The sequence below is a fragment of the Streptopelia decaocto genome (genome assembly GCF_964273445.1).
Source record: "Streptopelia decaocto genome assembly, chromosome: 1".
Lineage (NCBI taxonomy): Eukaryota > Metazoa > Chordata > Aves > Columbiformes > Columbidae > Streptopelia > Streptopelia decaocto.
This window is the reverse complement of record NC_138663.1, coordinates 124,451,076-124,468,413: the sequence shown is the minus strand read 5'-3', so window position 1 is coordinate 124,468,413 and position 17,338 is coordinate 124,451,076. Positions and strand designations below refer to the sequence as shown.

General features: G+C 45.4%; 1 protein-coding gene across 2 annotated transcripts in view; it reads right to left on the bottom strand.

Annotated features, from left to right (window-relative positions):
- APP (amyloid beta precursor protein) overlaps positions 1-15,213 on the bottom strand; it is a 219,281-nt gene extending 204,068 nt beyond the window's left edge. Inside the window, exon 1 of one of the 2 annotated variants that reach the window (XM_082043208.1) lies at positions 15,022-15,213. In XM_082043208.1, coding sequence (XP_081899334.1) covers positions 15,022-15,078 — 57 coding nt within the window. In that variant the 5' untranslated portion in view covers positions 15,079-15,213. The remainder of the gene's footprint in view (positions 1-15,021) is intronic. The other variant, XM_082043207.1, reaches the window with a different exon arrangement.
- Positions 15,214-17,338: the final 2,125 nt, after the last annotated feature.

The following is a 17,338-nucleotide window of genomic DNA, read 5'->3' as shown; positions in this document are numbered from 1 at the left end:
CTCGTAAGAGGCTCTAAAAATAGGTTGAGGAAATGCCCATCCTAGTCCAAAACAGTCAGGCTTATGGCAGCTGGTCTCTTAGCTTACTTTTGCAAAGTTATCAGGAACAGTCCACAGACCTATGAGACCTGCTGGCAAACTGACAACCACTGCCATTCATTCAGAACTGGTATCTATTGGGAAAAGAAGCCCTCAAAGCCATAACAACTGTTCACAACTATCAGGAGTGCCTTCCCTCCTAAAAGAACCGGGAAATCTGACAAAAAGATGCAGCTAGTAGGGGAACGGCAGTGACTTGCCAGAGCCTACTCTTTGGTCTGGCATCACTTCCCCAGGAGAAGGGAATTGGTAGACATTCACTCACCCCTACTTCAGAAGAACATCATACTGAGAAGTAAGCTTAATCCAGAGAAAATTGTTTCCTTCTGACATCTCAGAAAAATTATCTGTGTGGGAACTGTATGTGCTCACACGTGGAGAAAGGAAAACAACAATCCGAGTCAAGTACACCCACATGCTACCGCAAACCAAAAATTAAAGCAAGATGGCAGGAACACCACCCCTTCAGAGGGCTCAAGAGAGCCGCTCCTGGAGACAGTCACAGCATGTAGCAGAAACCCACACAGGGTGCAGAGGGGGGCAACAAAGCTGGTGGGGGCCTGGAGCACAAGTCTGATGAGGAGCAGCTGAGGGAACTGGGGCTGTTTAGCCTGGAGAAAAGGAGGCTGAGGGGAGACCTTATCCCTGTCTACAACTACCTGAAAGGAGGTTGTAGCATGGAGGGTGTTGGTCTCCTCTCCCAAGTAGCAAGTGACAGGACAAGAGGAAATGGCCTCAAGTCGCACCAGGGAAGGTTTAGATTGGATATTAGGAAAAAACTCTTCACAGAAAGGGTTGTGAAGCACTGGAGCAGGCTGCCCAGGGAAGTGGTGGAGTCACCATCCCTGGAGGTGTTTAAAAGGCATTTAGACGAGGTTCTTAGAGACAACAGTTTAGTGCTACCATTATGTTATGGTTGGACTCTGTGATCCTGAGGGTCTCTTCCAACCCAAATGATTCTATGATGCTAATCCATGGCCCACACCCCAGCTTTGAGGCTGAGGAACAAAGGGAAGCAGAGGCCAAGCAGCAGAAGTGACAGGTATAGCAGTGACGAAGCAGGGGACATGCCAAGCAGAACCAACATAAGTAAGACTTTCCAGCACCAAAGCCAATGCAGGCATGTACTGAGGATCACCTTTCATAACCATGACTATTACAAGCAAAGCATGTAATTTTAATGCATCTTTCCCATCTCCTCCCATGATTAAGAGCTAGGAAGAGAAAGAAATCCACCCAGAGACATGGGTGTGTCCACTAACCCAGCATTAATAAAATATTTGTTCTATGTGTACCTTCAGGTACAACTGCGCTGCATATTTCAACCAGTTTCAGGCAACCAAACCCATTCTCTAACTCAGAATTAGTTCTGCAGGTAACTCGAGATACTAAATGTCTCAGTGGGGGGAAGGTGTTAAGGATTTATGTACATGGGTCTAACAACTCACCTAGGGGAAGAAAAAAAAAAAACAAACAATCAAAACAAAACAACCACACACCACCACCATTACATAAAAACATACCTTTTCATTAAAAAGAAATAAACCTATGTGTATGATATGACAACTGCAGTATCTATACCCACATCCACAAGATTAAAGCAGCCTATTTCCTCACACAAGTCATAACCTCCCTTGCATTAACATGGAAACCAGCTAAAAGCTAAAAATTTACTGTAAATTGAGGGGACAGTAGAGCCTCAGTGAGATGAAGCCCTTTTATTCCAAATGACAAGCTCTCCTTGATTAATATTGCATTCTTAACTATGAAAAAATAAAATTTCGTTTTTCCAACACTCCTGTGGTATGCTGTAAGGCAGCAATTTCTCAAAAAATCGCAGCTGCCTGTTGCAAGTGCCAATGATCCAGCAATTATGATACGCATTTCTGAACACCTAATCAAAACAATGCAAGCTGTAGAACTGCATTATTTACTCTGTTCTGCAAACAGAAATTCATAACCAGAGTGCTGCTTTTGAAAACAACACCATTATATCCTTTCAATTTTTTTTTTTAAAACGTATATTGAAACTCATGCAATTTACTTGTCAACTGTTGGTTTACAAGCCACTTGCCCGTTTTTGTTACAGGGTAATCTGCCTAAGACTGAAAACAAAAAGACCAACAACATTTACTATTCTGGGCACCAGAAACACTTTTTAGTACAATACACACGATTCAACAAAGATGGGAGAATCAGTCTGAGAAGTTTCAAGAATATTTTTGAGGTATGTCAGAGAGGGAGCTACCAAGTGCCGGGTAAAGCAAAACAAAACACACATGAAACAAAAAACACCACATCCAAAAAGAACCCCATGAAATCAAAAATTCATGGCTTGGCTGGTTGGTTTGGGGTTTGTGGGTTTTTTGCCATTGTTTTGGTTTGGGGTTTTTTGTTTTTAATTAAGAAACTTTTAAAGTATCGTTTCAGGTCTGAGAGGAAAAGATAGAGGGTGAAGGCAAGTTTCTAAGCAGACTGAAACAAACCACTAGCACAAATTCGTACAAATACATTTTAAAAGACATACAACATTTCAGTTTAACTGTAGGTGGTAAGTCTCTATTTCACTTCTACTCTCTTTGTATCTTCTGCCCTTGATACTCAGCTTTGCTGACTACAGAAATAAACACTCTCCGAAAGACAGAAAGGTGTAGCCAGAATACGTAACTTGCAATTAGTGACACCCACCCCTTCCTCACCTCCAATTTAAACAACCTCTCCAAAATAACATTTCTAGAAACAAACATTATTTTAAAGGAAGTTCTTCAGAAAGCTGTGCCTCCCCCGGTTTCCTAAAAGAAAAGGTAAAAATCATACATAGCAAAGCATCTCTCACTGACTTAATGAGCCACATCCCAACAGGCCGGGCAGGCTATGCACAACCTGCCTGCTGTTTGTGTCCCAGATAAGTTTTTTTTCCTTTCAAAGCACAAGCAGAATGACAAGGGGGACATAGCACACACGATTCAATGCCTTTGATGTTCCCAACATTGTACCAATTTAGATGCCCCCAATGATTTGACTGCATAGGACTAAAAACCCAGAGACACTTCCCAAAGGAATTTTTATGTGCTTTTTTATGACATGTAATTGAAGTCATGGGAATGGTTGGCTGAAAACACTCCTCCTTTCTTTTCTGAACATTCTGAGTGAAACAAACAAAGAAACAAACAAAAACATCAATCCTGGACTTCTATATCACCTGGTTGAGCAAGACTACTTGGTATCCTACAACATATACTGTTAATTCAAACAAAGCAGTAGAAGGTTGAATCTTCAAGATATGTGTTACCTAAAATTTATAGGCATTTTAATTAGGAAGTACTAAACCACCAAAGATTAATTAGTAATCCTAAGGCTTTCTCCCTAGTCTTCCGCTTGATTCTTGGGAGAGATTCATTAATTTTCCAAAAAACACTCAATAAGTTGTTTATTGCCTCTTCCCAGCAACTCAGGAAAACCATTTAGTCTGTTTTTCACAACATAAACCACAGAGAAGCATAAAAGGTAATATTTTTTTTCTTCCCTTGCAGATCACCTGCAGGCAGACCAGCAATTTGGCTGCTGACATGATTAAAAGCAGTCTTTGAATTAGGAAGCCAGAGACACCATATGCTTCTCGAAGACAGACAGCTAGAGTGAGAATTAGGGGATGGGGGCGGCTGTTTCTTTGGGGTGTTTTTTCCTTTTCTTTTGTTGATTTTTTTTTCTTGAGGTTAATCTTATATTGCATTGTTTCCCCTGAAACAATAACTGAAACTGTTAGAGCAAGACAAAAACAGCTGAGTATCAAAAAAGCCCTGGCAGAGGCAGCCCTGACCCAAAGACAAACCAAGAATTACAAAAGAGTTTATTGACTGCACAGTAAATAAGAACAGGAATTTTCATTTCTGTGGAAAACATCCAAAAGCTCCTCAAGCCGCAGAGGGATGGCTCCTGACAACATCAACCGGGTGGCTGGAGAGCTGTGGAGGAGCAGCATCAGCACCATACTGTTTGGCAAGGGCAAGGAGAACACAAGAGGTCTCCCCACCCAACCTTTGTAAATAGCAACGTAAAGGCAAGAATTCAAAGCAAGTCTTAAGACTTCCAACGAACATATTACAACAACAAGAAAAAATCATACTCTGATCAAGAGGTGAGATAAGCAAAGAGACCCATAATTTCTCAAGATTCCTTACACCTCCCTGGACGAGCTCAGACCTTGCAAGAAGCCTAATTCCAAGGAGATGCTGGCAGCAGGGGCAAGGGTACCATACTGAAATTTACCTTGGAGAATTCTGATGTGACCAGTTCCTCAAATCTAAAATATTTTCCTTGCCCAAATTATTCCCTGTAATTAAAAAATCAGTAAGTAAGAAACATAAACCAAGCCTGTGCTCCAGCTTAAATGCAGCATTCCCCAAAGGCTCACATGGCCTTTTACACCAGCCTCAGCTGCTACAGATACACCGGGGAGCTATCGCTTCGCTCCTAAGATACATTATTTAGTTGTTATCCTCCCAAGGATTTTTCTTTTGCAGGCTCAAACATTTAAAAAATGAGAACACTTGAAAATGTATAAGGACTCCTTATCTGTTAAGGTCATTTACAACTTGAGCCAACTCCTTAAAAACTGTTTCTTTCTTTCTTTAAAATTTCTGTTTCAGAAAGCCAGGGAGCTGGACTGAATGCATGAAGCAAAGACAACTGTAAGCAGATACAATCCAAACTCCTTCGGCACTACCCAGCAGCATGGGAAACACACCCAAACAGCCCAGCCTGCCAGCTCCAGCGTGTTTTGTTTCACCACCACTGATAAAAAAAATAAGACTTTTCAAGGGCTCAGAAAACTTAGCACTCTTTTTTTTTTTTTTTTAATCACAATTTAACACTAAGAACAGACACTTTCCAACTGTTTCCTTAAGCAGTTCTGCAAATATTAAAGCATTTTTATATCTGTGAAATCTCAAACCATACTAAGCAGTTTGTCACAGAAAATGCTAACTCACAACAGATTAAAAAATAAAAATAATCAAATTTAAGGCTTAATTATGTTTTGATAATACCAAAACCCATATCCTAAAATCAGCAAGCAAATAGCTTATGCTGCATTTGCAAAGAGTGTTATACTCTACAAAACACTGTATGACCAGACACCAATGTATTCCCCTCGGGGTGTATGTTTAAAGGCCCTGGAAGTTCCCTGTGGGTACAGAATTTAAATCCGATTATTTGAACAGAGAACATCTGATCTGACCTCCTCCTGCACACCACAGGCTATTACATTTCTTCTGTTTACCATGCTGGAGCCCCACATCTCATATTTACCTCTCTGGAAAAAATAGTTGCACAGTCTTCACATCTGGAGGGGAAAAAAAAATTACTTCGTTTCTCAGCTTGCCCCAAGGCTGTACTGTCACGAACACGTCCCTGCTTTCCTACCTGAATGCCTTCCAGACAGTGATACTTGGCATGCCTTTCCATGGCCAGTATTTTCTTTTTGTGAAGGCAACTAAGGCACTGTTTAAATCACATCTCGTCCTTCTGCTTATTAAATAGTACAAAACAGCCACTGTAACTCAGAAGGTTTTTTTTAAGTGACAGCTTAATTAAAGCTTTCTTCCTCTTATCAGTTAAGAGATACAATTTCCTTAAAACTGCAAACACTTAGGCATGCATTTATATTCAAGTGTGTGCAGCCCCACTGAAATGAAGGGGGATGGTTCACATGAGCTGGACGACACACATCCGCCTCAGTTTTCAGGGCCTGGTCTTGCTCTTCTGTATTTTTTGACCATAGCCCACAAAAGTTTTGTTTGGCTTAAAAAGGAACTTAGTAGTTTTTAATTTGTACTGTAGCTCTACATTAATCTAAAGCTGTTTGACAAATCCTAAACCTCATTCAAATACATTTTCAGAAATAGTTTAGACTGCGATTTCTAAATAAAATGCTTTCATTTCATTTTAATGTGCTGTTTGTATCAGAGATTACATTTTCTCTCCAAGCTCAGCTGTTCACAGGGTTTTCTTGCAAATACGTTCAGAAAGGCGTCAGCTCCTCTGCCCAAAGGAAAGACCCCCCCATAATCAGAGCAGAGACTTAACGAAGCAGCTCAGTGCCAGTGCTCGCTATCAGCATTGATAATGACCAGAACCCTCCCTGACCACACAGCAGGAACTGCCCATCATGGGCATCTACCCATCTCATCTTGGCCGTTCACCAAAATAACACAGTTTGTGGCCCAAGCAAGCAAGTGCTGATTTTTATCAGAGATGGTACCTCAGCCTGGATTCAAACAGGCCAGACAGGCCAGCAAAGACAAAACACTTCACCTCAACAACTCAGAGATGGCACCACGATTAGAACAACATGCTGAACACGGAAAAGGAGAAACTGGCTTTTCAGGCATTAAAGCTAGCAAGAAAAATTTAAAAATTCCCCACAGCTTGTATTACTGCTATGAGAAACAGAAAGAGACAACACCAAAGTAGAAACTAATTTAAAACCAAGTGCCAGTGTCCAGGTCCCCTTGGGAAGATTTAGAAGTCCTCAAAACTCTCTCAAACACGCACATGTACTGTCGGTCTCTTATTTGGTCTTTGACTTGTCAGGCTTTCCAATCCCCCTCTTACTCTCTTGCATTAAATTTAAATAATAAACGCTAAAGTTTGAGAGGGTTTTGGCTTGCTATTTTTTTTAAATGATGTAAAGCTGACTTTCTCATGGTAAATCACATTCTTCTGGACACTGGGATTACAGGCAAGTTCCCACCACCAAGTTGCTTGCAATGAAGTTCTAGGAGCAAAGCAACTCTGAAAGAAGGAAAAGTTGGAGTTCTAAAACTCTTGTTTTAAAAAGTTTGCTCCTAAGCAACTTCAGATCAATATTACCCTTCCAAGATTTAATGGCACTGAAGACAGAACTGGCGAAAGGAAACCGATGAAACTAGGATGCTGAAAGACATGTCATTACAAGCAATTTTATTGCACTTCTTAGTTAAGAGAACTGGGCAGAGGACAGACAAGGCACACATAGCAGAGCGGTGGAATATCAAAAAAGCTTCGAAACAACCCTGCAGCTTAACGAATGCTACAGGTCTAGATGCTTACTAATGCTATGCACATACAAAACCCTCTGATTTTACATATCGTAAGTGCTCAACAATTTTACTACAACCAATCGACATGTAGTACATTTAAACTTACATCACCTATAAAGAAAAAGGAAAATCCCCAAAACAATGAACGTCATTTTAAAGCCACAGCCTTTTTGTTGCATTTACAGTTTTCTTATCTTCCTTGGTTTACCTTCCCCTAGATAATGCTGTATTTTTCACTGTGTACTTAAACAAACATACAGGTGTTATATGGGATGTGTATCAAGGAGCAAAGAAAGCCCTGGAAGCCATGACTAAGCTTATGAGAAGGTTCGAAAATTAACTACAATAGAATCACTCCTTTAACAATAATACATCAAAAATCTATTTCCCCATATTTTGAGGTGAGACATAGGGAAAAAATGTACTTTTTCAAGATACCTTTCAAATTACGAGAAAGCGGAATGCAATAAAACTACTGTATCAGCTCAGTACACCATATTTCAGATCTAAAACTCCAGTTACAGATAAATTTACATAACTAAGGAAGAACTCAAGTTAGCTGTTTGTCTTGGAATGGCATTATGGTATCTGACAAGGTAGGTGAGAAAGAGGGGGAAAAAATAAAAAAAAAGCAGCCCTTTTGCAGAGCTCATAATTTAGAGAAAAATCAATTTTACAGGGTCAGATCTTCAGAATGAACAATTTCTACTTTAAAAATGGGCTGAGAAGGTAAGAGGTGGTTTGCTGCAGGAACAAATATGATGTGGTAACTTGACAAAGAGATTGGAAATAACTCCAAAATCCTGCCCCATTGCTATTTTTCCAATGGGTGTCCATTAAATACTGTTCCTAAATTCTGAAGATGGGTGAGGAGTCAGTTTTCACCCTCACAGTGAAAAAATAAACTAATGGCATATTTCAAATCTATTAGCACCAAATAACTGTATTACCTAAATTCGAGTTGTGTACGCATAAACTCCTGTTTCAGTTTCAAAAAAAACCCTCGAAGTCCTGAACTAATACAGTTCCCAAACAATAGGGGTTTTTTTTCTCACCCTCACCCTTGCCCCCATCTTAAACTCCTATCAGATTCGTGCTCTGTTTTACTAATTGCAACTCCAAATAAAAATTACATAAATCTTACAGACTGCCATACTGGATCACATTAGTAGCCTGCTGTGAAAAGGAGTAATTTTAAATGCTTTTACTAACAGGTGCAGCCAGTTCTGCCCCACTCCTGTCATATGTTATCTGCTGTGGTTGAATAGATAAGCTCTGCTCTAGGGGAAAACAGACCAGTAAAGGCTGATCAGGGAATTCCTACCTGGATTAGCTCAAAATGAGTCAGTGGGAACTGAATGGAGTTATCCATCTCTGAATGCAGCTCCTTGGGGATTTTTGCCTTTTGCAGTGACCAGATGCCAACTTTTTACAATTGGGAACCGAGGTGTCAGGTGTGAAAAGACTGTTCACGCCCTGTGCTGCAGGTCACCAGAGCAAGGCAAAGAGACTAGCACCTTAATTACACACTATTAAGGTAAACTTTAGCAAACGTGGTTTCAGAGGTTGGTGCTCTTCCCCAAAGCAGCTGCCTGCTCTTTTAGCTGGGCCAGTTCAACTGCTTGTGGCCATTTTCTGACTCAGGTCTCTGAAGCATTTGCCAGGAGATGACACCAAAAATGGCACAGCTCCTTCCTTTCATAAGGCACAGGATTGCAAAAACAACCTAGAGAAGTGTCAAAGAGAGCTGAAAAGTTCACTTTACAGAGTGTGGCCACTGGCAGAAGCAGCAAGAGCAGCTTTGGGCAGCCAGCTCCTGAGCTAGGTGGGTTGCCGCCAAACGGCAGCGTTTGGCTACCGCCTGAGAAGAGCAGCCAGATTACAAAACCACTAAGCACGCTGGCTCCTCTGTTGAAATCTTGGCTGTCCCACAGTCCATGGAATGCCATCAGTTGACCAGAAGGTTTGCTCCTTTTGGAAAGCCTTGTAAATCACTGCAATCTTCACTTATCCTTTAATATTAAGTCCTCAAGAGAAGATCAAGTTTTCCTGAACTTGCTGGAAGCCCAGCAAGGTCCTGCTTCTCAGTCGAAGAAGTCATAGTGCTTACAATGCTGTTACACTGGAAGCTAAAGTAAAGAAACCAGCAATACCCATAATCTATGACACTTCTGTTTCTATTAGTCACGGCAGGGCAAGAAACCTGCAGCACACAATTGTAGAAGAGCAGTGTCCCTACCATCAGTAGCTGGTTTAAGCTTTGCACCCTTCTAAAAAGCATCACTTATTTTAATATCTTTACATTCACACACCAACATGTGCTTGTCATCCAGGAAGTCCATTTTATGGGCCACCGCAAGACACTGGCATTAATTACATACTGCAAAGTGTATTGACCCTTACCCATTATTTCCATCATGTGAAATTTTGTTTTGTATTTAACTTGAATCACTTTCAAGTATTTGCTCTAATACAAAGTGCAGTATCAAAACAATCCTATATCCTCTATACAGCAAGGTGCTTGAGGTGTCATGTTTATTTTTTAAACAAACACTCGTGTATATATACATATACTAATTGGCTGTCATTCAAACTGATCCCCTAGAACAGAGGCCATTATCCCCATTTATTTTGTTTCTCATTTGTTATATGGCTAAATTCTCACAAGGAAAAGTAGCTATTTTTGGTAACGAGGTAACTCCAGAGCTTTTGTAATCTACAATAGAACACAGCAGGATTTAATAGTCAGGTAGCTCTCTAAAGGTTTTTAATCAAAATTAATAAACGAAGATGACAAATACCCAGGTTTCAGAACCAATGTCACATTACAATCAAGGGCAGACAAGTGACTTATTTAGGGCTGAAAACTCAAAACCTCACACCAGCCATTACTGGCTGATATTCTCAGGTGGTTTGGCATCGCCAAAAAGAGAGGAAAACACATTTTCAAAACCTCAACTGCAGGTATTTCTGAAGGTGAGTCAGGGAAGGAGGGCAGATTCCAGACCAAGCTGTGAGAACAAGGGCTCACGAGACCAACTTCATTCCGTTTTAAACAAAAACTAAAAACAGGTCAGAGCAAAAGTTTTGACTTCGCTGAAGACAAGTCCTTTGTCTCCAAATTATTCCATGCTCAAGCTTGGTATCAACATTGCTCTTGGCAATCCTCAGCCTGGCAGCAGCTGTTGTAAACTCTCATCGCAAGAGCACGCTTGAACAGTTAACCAAGCTTACGGAAAGTCATTCGGTATTTTTTCAATTTGCTTTACTTTTAATCTTCTTACACCACAGGATTCTTTTTTTCAAAATCCTCAGAATTTAAATCCAATAACACACAGCTCTAGACTTGTGTTAAAACCACACCAGACAGCTCACCTAACAACTTCAATGAATCTATTACCATATGTAAACCCAATTATATTTTTATCAGTAGCAGTCAAGAACTCCACCTCTTCATTACCTGGATATAAGGAGGTAAGTGACTACTGGTTTAATATAGCCTATACACATACACATGTGTATATACACTATATTCATGTGATTAATGCCATATATTAAATTGGAGATTTCAATATTTTGCATACATTATATTGACACATTAGGTGATTTTAATGCATTACGTGTATGCACACATGTTAATACATATGCATGGACGCTTGACAGGAAATACTTTTTTAATTAAATCCAAATACATTTTTTTTCAACTCCCGATTATTACATACATTTTTTGAAGATGCGACATGTCAAAATGACATTCAGAGTATTCAGGATTGAGGATGTAAATTAAGCCTAGAGACACTACCTTAAAAACAAACAAATAACAGCTTGGAGACCTGCTTCAAACCAGAGGGTGAACCAACCAAACTGTGGATGGAGCAGGCTGCCCAGCGAGGTTGCACAGGCTCTATCCTTGGAGCTGCATTTTCAAGACTCAATTGCAGAAAGCCCAGAGCTGGCCCTCCTTTGGGAGGGGTGGGGGGGCAGACCAGAGACCTCCTGAGGGATCCTGTGATCCTATCTACTCATTTCTTGACCTCATCTCCACACCCAGCAACTTGTGTTAATTATTTTACTGAGTCACTAAAAAAAAAAAAAAAAAATAAAAAATAAAGGAAAATTCTTGCCCAGAGAGCCACCTGCAAATTCATCAGGCAGTTACATGAAGTTAGTATGCTTGAAGGTATTTTGCTGAGCTTTGTATTGGAAAAGAACTGCCAATTGAAATAAATCAACATACCTGTTCTTCATAGAAAACAATTTGGTTTGTAAGTTTTATCCTCTACAGTTTAAACACATGCAAAGAGAAAGCCATAAAAAGCCATCAAAGATGATCTATAGTTCTTGCAGGTTTGCATGCAACTCAACATTGCTCAATTAGAACTGATTAAGAAAAATCACTTGCGTCTGTCACATAAACAGCTCATGGAAAAAGATCTCTAAATCTTGTCATCACCCTCATGTTTTCATATGCGTTTTGTGAAGAAGCACAATGGCTGATCAGTTTTTTTCCCCCCAGAAAATGCTTTTGAAGAGTCTCAAAATTGTATGATATTTGTTAATCAAACAACAGAAAAACTGGAAAGATGTTCTTTTTTCACTCCCCTAATTTGTTCACCCGACTGCCAAGGATTGTGGCAAGGGAACAGTACCCACAGCACCTGCCCTGTCCCACTTACCCGCCCCAGCACAGCAGCATTTTAAATAGGAAATGCAAAAGGGACCCTTGAACAAATGTCGAACCTTTGCCAGGGAATTTTGGGAACAGAACTAATGGGAAAAGGAAATGAAAGTCCCTAATGGAAGTGAAGGAGAAGCTTCCTTCCCCTTCCCACATTGCAAAGAAACAAGTATTTGGGGTCTTCCATTAAAAAAATAATAAAAACAAACAAAACACCTATAAAGCACTACATTACCAAGTTTAAAAAAAAAAAAAAGCTGTCAGGCAACATACTTTTTGTCAACTAACCTTCTGAGGGTCAGCACATGATGTCAACGTCTTAACAACTTAATTTCAGTAAGGTGGTGTGAAGAGTCTCTTATGGAAGTAGAGCAGCAAGCAGAACAAGCACAGCTGAAGTCCTGATAACCTCAGTGTGCTAATTAGAAGAAATCTTAATTTATAAACCAAGATTGTTCACACAAATTCACAAGGACTGCTACTGTCTGTTGCATTTATCTTCTGAAATCGGTAAATTCATGGAAAGAGATTAATAAGTAATTAAGCTACTGAAGAATATAATGATTTTGCAGATTATGAGGGCTCTTGGCCAATGGATTTCCTAACCCCAGTAACTATGATTCACCTGAGTGGCAGAAGCAACATGCTAAGCAATTATGGCATCACCACAGCATCGCTATGGAACATTTCCTTTAAAGCTCCACAAATAAATATTCATCTACCTGTAATTTCAGAATGCAATTCTCCATGTGTAATACAGAAAGAATTTGTTTTGTTCCTGCTTTTCCTCTTCCTTATACTGTTTGTTCTGAAAGCAAGGTTCTTTGCTGCATTCCAGAAAGCATTTGTTAAAATGGCAGGAAAAATGTTTCATTTCATAAGAGATCTAAAGAGAGCCTAATTCAAACATCAAAATTTCACACTTGAGCATATGAAGACAGTTCAAGTGCAGTAAACGCATGCATGCAAATCCTATTATGAAATACTTTAGTATTATAAAAGCAGTTACTTCTTCAAAACATCAACCTTAGAGTATCAAGACTGATAAATGCCTGATCACAAGAAGACCAGATGTTAAAACCTACCTTGCTATCAAACATCAAAAGGAAGGATAAATTCAAAACCTCAAATGTTCATATGGAATGACAGAACAAGATTGAAGGCTTCTGCAGAAACAACAGTGCCCATCTAAGCAAGCGTTTTGAGGCAAAGAACGTCTCTGAAAATTCTGGATATTGCTAAGGCAGACACCATTGCAGAGGTCTCTGAATACAGACACTCCCTCAAACAGTTTTGGTGCAAAATCCAAGCCACCTTTCTTGGAAGCATCTGGACAGTGGCAATACCTACGCACCTATAGGTAAGGCCAGGGCTACAGGGATCTAACAGGAATGTCCATCCTTCTGTGGGCTATCCTGAAACATGGTCATAAAACCTTATTTTTTTACTTCAGCTACGCACCCAAGGCAGAGATTTCCTTCCATTGCATTTAAATGACAAAACATTGCATTAAGCTGCTAAAACCCAAACAAGCTTTGTAACTGGAAGCTTTAAACCTCTGAGCACCTTTACAACTGCTCAGCTTGACATACCCCACTGAACACTGGCAAGACCACTGCTGGAAGTGCAAACCGGTGGTCGGCAGCCTGAGTGGTGGGGATGGAGAGCCAGGATGCAGAGTTGTCTGCTCTCAACCATCATGTACCAGGGTCTCTCCTGTGAAGGGCACCTGAGCCACAGCCCCTTGCCCAAGAGTGAGTGCCGAGCTCCACGCTGTCCTTAGAATAAACACTGTCACGCACCTCACCCCCACCCACCTCCTGAGCCCCCCTTGGCAGAAGGGTATGGTTATTATCAGAGAAGGACAAAAAGCTCTGAAGGCTGAGGTTTGACAACCAGAGACCAAGGGAGACCGGGAGGTAACTCCCCCCTCCCACACTTTTTTTTTTTTTTTTTCTTTTGGGAGAAAGCGGGTGGGCGGGCGGAACGACACCCACCCTTGCCGGCTCCTCCTTCGAGGCCCGGACTTGCGCTGCCCCGCCGGGGTGCCTCCGAATTCCCCCGACCCCGGCAGGAGCCGCGGTGCGGTCACACCCCCACCCAGAGGCGGGGTACGAGGGACCCGTCCCACCCCGCGCCTCACCCAGCGGGGGGGCCAGCGGAAGGTGCCGCCAGGCCGGGGGCGGGCGGGCGGAGCCGCCCCGGGGAGGGGAGGGCAGGGGCGGCCGCGGAGGGGCGCGGGCTGCTGGCGGCCGCAGCGCGCACGGCGGCGCCTCGCTGCTGCACTGCAGAGCCGCCATCTTCTCGCACCTCCGCGCCGCTGGGCGCCGGCCCGCCCGCGGGGGCACGGCCACGGCCGCACGGCCGCCGCCCCCTCCCCACGCAGCTCCGCGGGCACCGCCTTCCCGCCCCCGCAGGGCTGCTGCGCCAGAGCGCGGGGAGCTCCGCACCGCCACCCCACACACCTGCGTGTGTTCGCGACGGCGGAGGCACGGCACTGCCCTGCCCGCCCCCGGCTGCACGGTACCCGCAGCCCGGCGTCGCACCGCCAGCCGCCGCCCCGTGGGGGGATGCCGCTGGGCCCCTCGCTCCCCTGCAGGGAAAGTTTCCCTTCCCCAGCCCCCGCCAGAGGAACCCCCGCGGCGGGGCCGGCACCCCCGCGGGACGCGCTCAGCCCTCCCCGCCCTGCCCGGCCCGCCGGCTGGCGGCGCCGCCGCCCCTCCCCGCGGACCCCCGCCACCGCCCCCCGCCGCGCCAGACAGTTCCGCGGGCGGCGGCCGAAGTTAACGGGGAAATACCCCGGCGGCGACAGCCGGATCCGCGAAGGGAGCCTGCCGCGGCGGCAGGGACGGTCCCGGCTGCCCGCCGCGGACACGCGTGGCGGGAGCGGGGGCGCCCGCCCCGGCTGCTCTCAACCCTCTTCCTCCTCGTCGCCCCACTCGGCGGGAGCGGCCCTATTGTTCGGCGGCGGGAGGGCGACTGCAGCCGGGCGAGGATCTCCCCGCTGTGCCCGGCTGCGTGACGGGCGCCGGCGACCCCCACCCGACCGCCCCGCCGCGGCCGACCCCACGCCACAGGGGCGGCCGCGGGCAGACAAAGCCTCGGGGAAGCGGACGAGGACGGCGGGGAAGCCCCCTCCCGGCCGCCCCCTGCCCCGCTTACCTCGAGAGCCCGGGCGGCGCCGGAGGCCAACAGCAGTAGGGCTAAGTGGGGCAGCATCGCGGGGGACGGGGAGGGAGGAAGGGAAAGAGGGAGGCCGGCCGGCGAGACGCGGCGGGGTCCGGCTGTAAATCCGCGGGGCTGCACCTCTGCCGGGGAGAGGGACTGAACTGCGGCGGCACCAGCCGAGCGCCGCGGCGGGGCCGGTCAGCTGATGGCCCGGCCCGCCCCCGAGCGGGCGGTGCGGCCCGGCCCGGCCTCCCCGCCCAGCGGAGACCCCTAGCGGCAGCGCCCGAGCGGTGCAGCCCCGGCGGGCGGCCTCAGCGCCGGCAACCCGGGCGCGGCTCGCGTCCCGCCGTGCCTGGCCCGCCCGTTTTCCTCGCTGCCCACCGCAGCGGTTCCCTCTGGGCCTGGCCACCGAGGAGTCAGGCCCGAGCTGTGAGGCGGCTCCACAGGCCCAGTCCTGGCCCCTCGGGGCCTCGGCTACCCCGGCCAGCCTTAGAGCGCGGAGGGGGTTGCGCTTGTGCGGGTGTTTCCCTGCTGCATCACCTGCCCCCTGAGCCGCTCGGGCACCCTGAGTAGCCGTTCCCAAAAGGCGCCCTGCCCGCCGCTGCAGGAGTCCCCCACGCCCTCGGGAGCCCCGGGGCCTCGGCGGGCCATTGCCTCTCTGCGGTGTTGTGTACAGAAATGCAAGCCCCACCGCTGCAAGGCGTTCACAGAAAAGCACCCTGAACCCAAACACGCGTGATTTAGAGGCTGCTTAACAAATTCTGCCTTTGCAGGTTGCACGCCAACCTGAGACCTGCGGTTTCCCTCCAGGTGGAAGGTGATGAGTAAGCACAGCCACGTGGCCCAGGGGCCGTACCCGGCACACCAGTGCACACGGGCAAAGCCGCAGCCTCCAGCCTGGGGAGACAGCCCTGGCCCCCGCGGGCCGGCTCTGCCCGCTGCTGATGGCGAGATGAATGCGAAATCTGTGTGAGTGCTGTTGATAGCAAAGGCACAGAGGAGCGTCGGCAGAGCTGAGGCTTGTGACCTTTGAACAAGGAAGAAATCAAATTAAAATGTCGGGCTTTGTCAAACAGCTTGTAATCAGAAGGCCAAAGCAAAGTTACTTTCTTGTCTTCTCAGTAGCATTGTAATCATTGGTATAGTAAACCTGTAAGGAGAGCTAAACATGAGCATTAACAGAGTATCATGAAACAGCTGCTGTTGCAGCTGAAATGCAGCGTGACACAGCCTGACCCATCCTGACTTGGACCTGCAGACTCCATGGCAGCGTCTCTGTACCCAGCAAGGCCCCCAAAATGGCAGTCAATAGATCTACCTTGTAACGGGGACCCACAGCCAGGCCCTGTCAGGAGCAGGTGGTGGACATCTCCTCACCATACAGCTGGCTAACAGACACCTGGGCTGTGTTGTCCTCCCTGCCGCTCTCACCCTCATCTTCTTCCAAAGTCAGAACGGAATCCACTGAGACCCTTGGCCAAGGCACGCCAGGGGACACTTACCGGGTGACAGCAACCGGGGCTGCTGCTGGGTCAGGCAGGCTGTAACACGCAGTGAGAGACCTCGGTGTGCTGCACCCCAACAACCAGACCCCAGAACACCGTCCTTATGCAAACATGAATCTTCCTAAACAAATTAATGTATGTATGAATGTATGAAGGCTTTGGGGAATCACTTGAGTCACGCTTACTGAATTTGAGACAGGCAGATGCAGAATCTGACAGGCAGATAACAAATGAGGCCCCTCCCTCCCCCTCAAAATACAGATGTGAAGTACATCCAACAAGTGCACTTAGTAGGTGCTGTTAAGAAACACACACCCGTGACACAACACAACCTGTAAATTAAAATGAGTTAAACAGCAACAATGGTAGGCTTAGCTGCAATAATTTAACACTGTCATCTGCTTGTCAGGGTAATGATCACATAGCTTTGAGGGGTTAGGGAAGGATTTGCTGTGCAAATGTTTCTAACCAGTTGGCTTCTAAACTCAGCAGCGATGGCTGCAAACAAGCAACTTCCTGCTAAAGCTGATGGAGGTCATTCAAAAACAATTCTTTCCAGGAACAATGGAGGCAATCAGAAGGAAGCTCTTTGCAAGTTCCCAGAAAAAATTTGGCTTCCAGATGGGGTGGATGGAAGACCAAAATAGATTTATGTAGCCCTTTTATTATAAGTTGGCTTGGTAGTTCTTTGTAATCACTTCTTCCTAGTACTAAAATTTAACAGTATTTCAACAGCTGCTTCTCTGGATGAGCCAAGCAGGCTTCCTTCCTGATGGTGGGCAGGCAGGAGGCCCCTTTTACCTGTG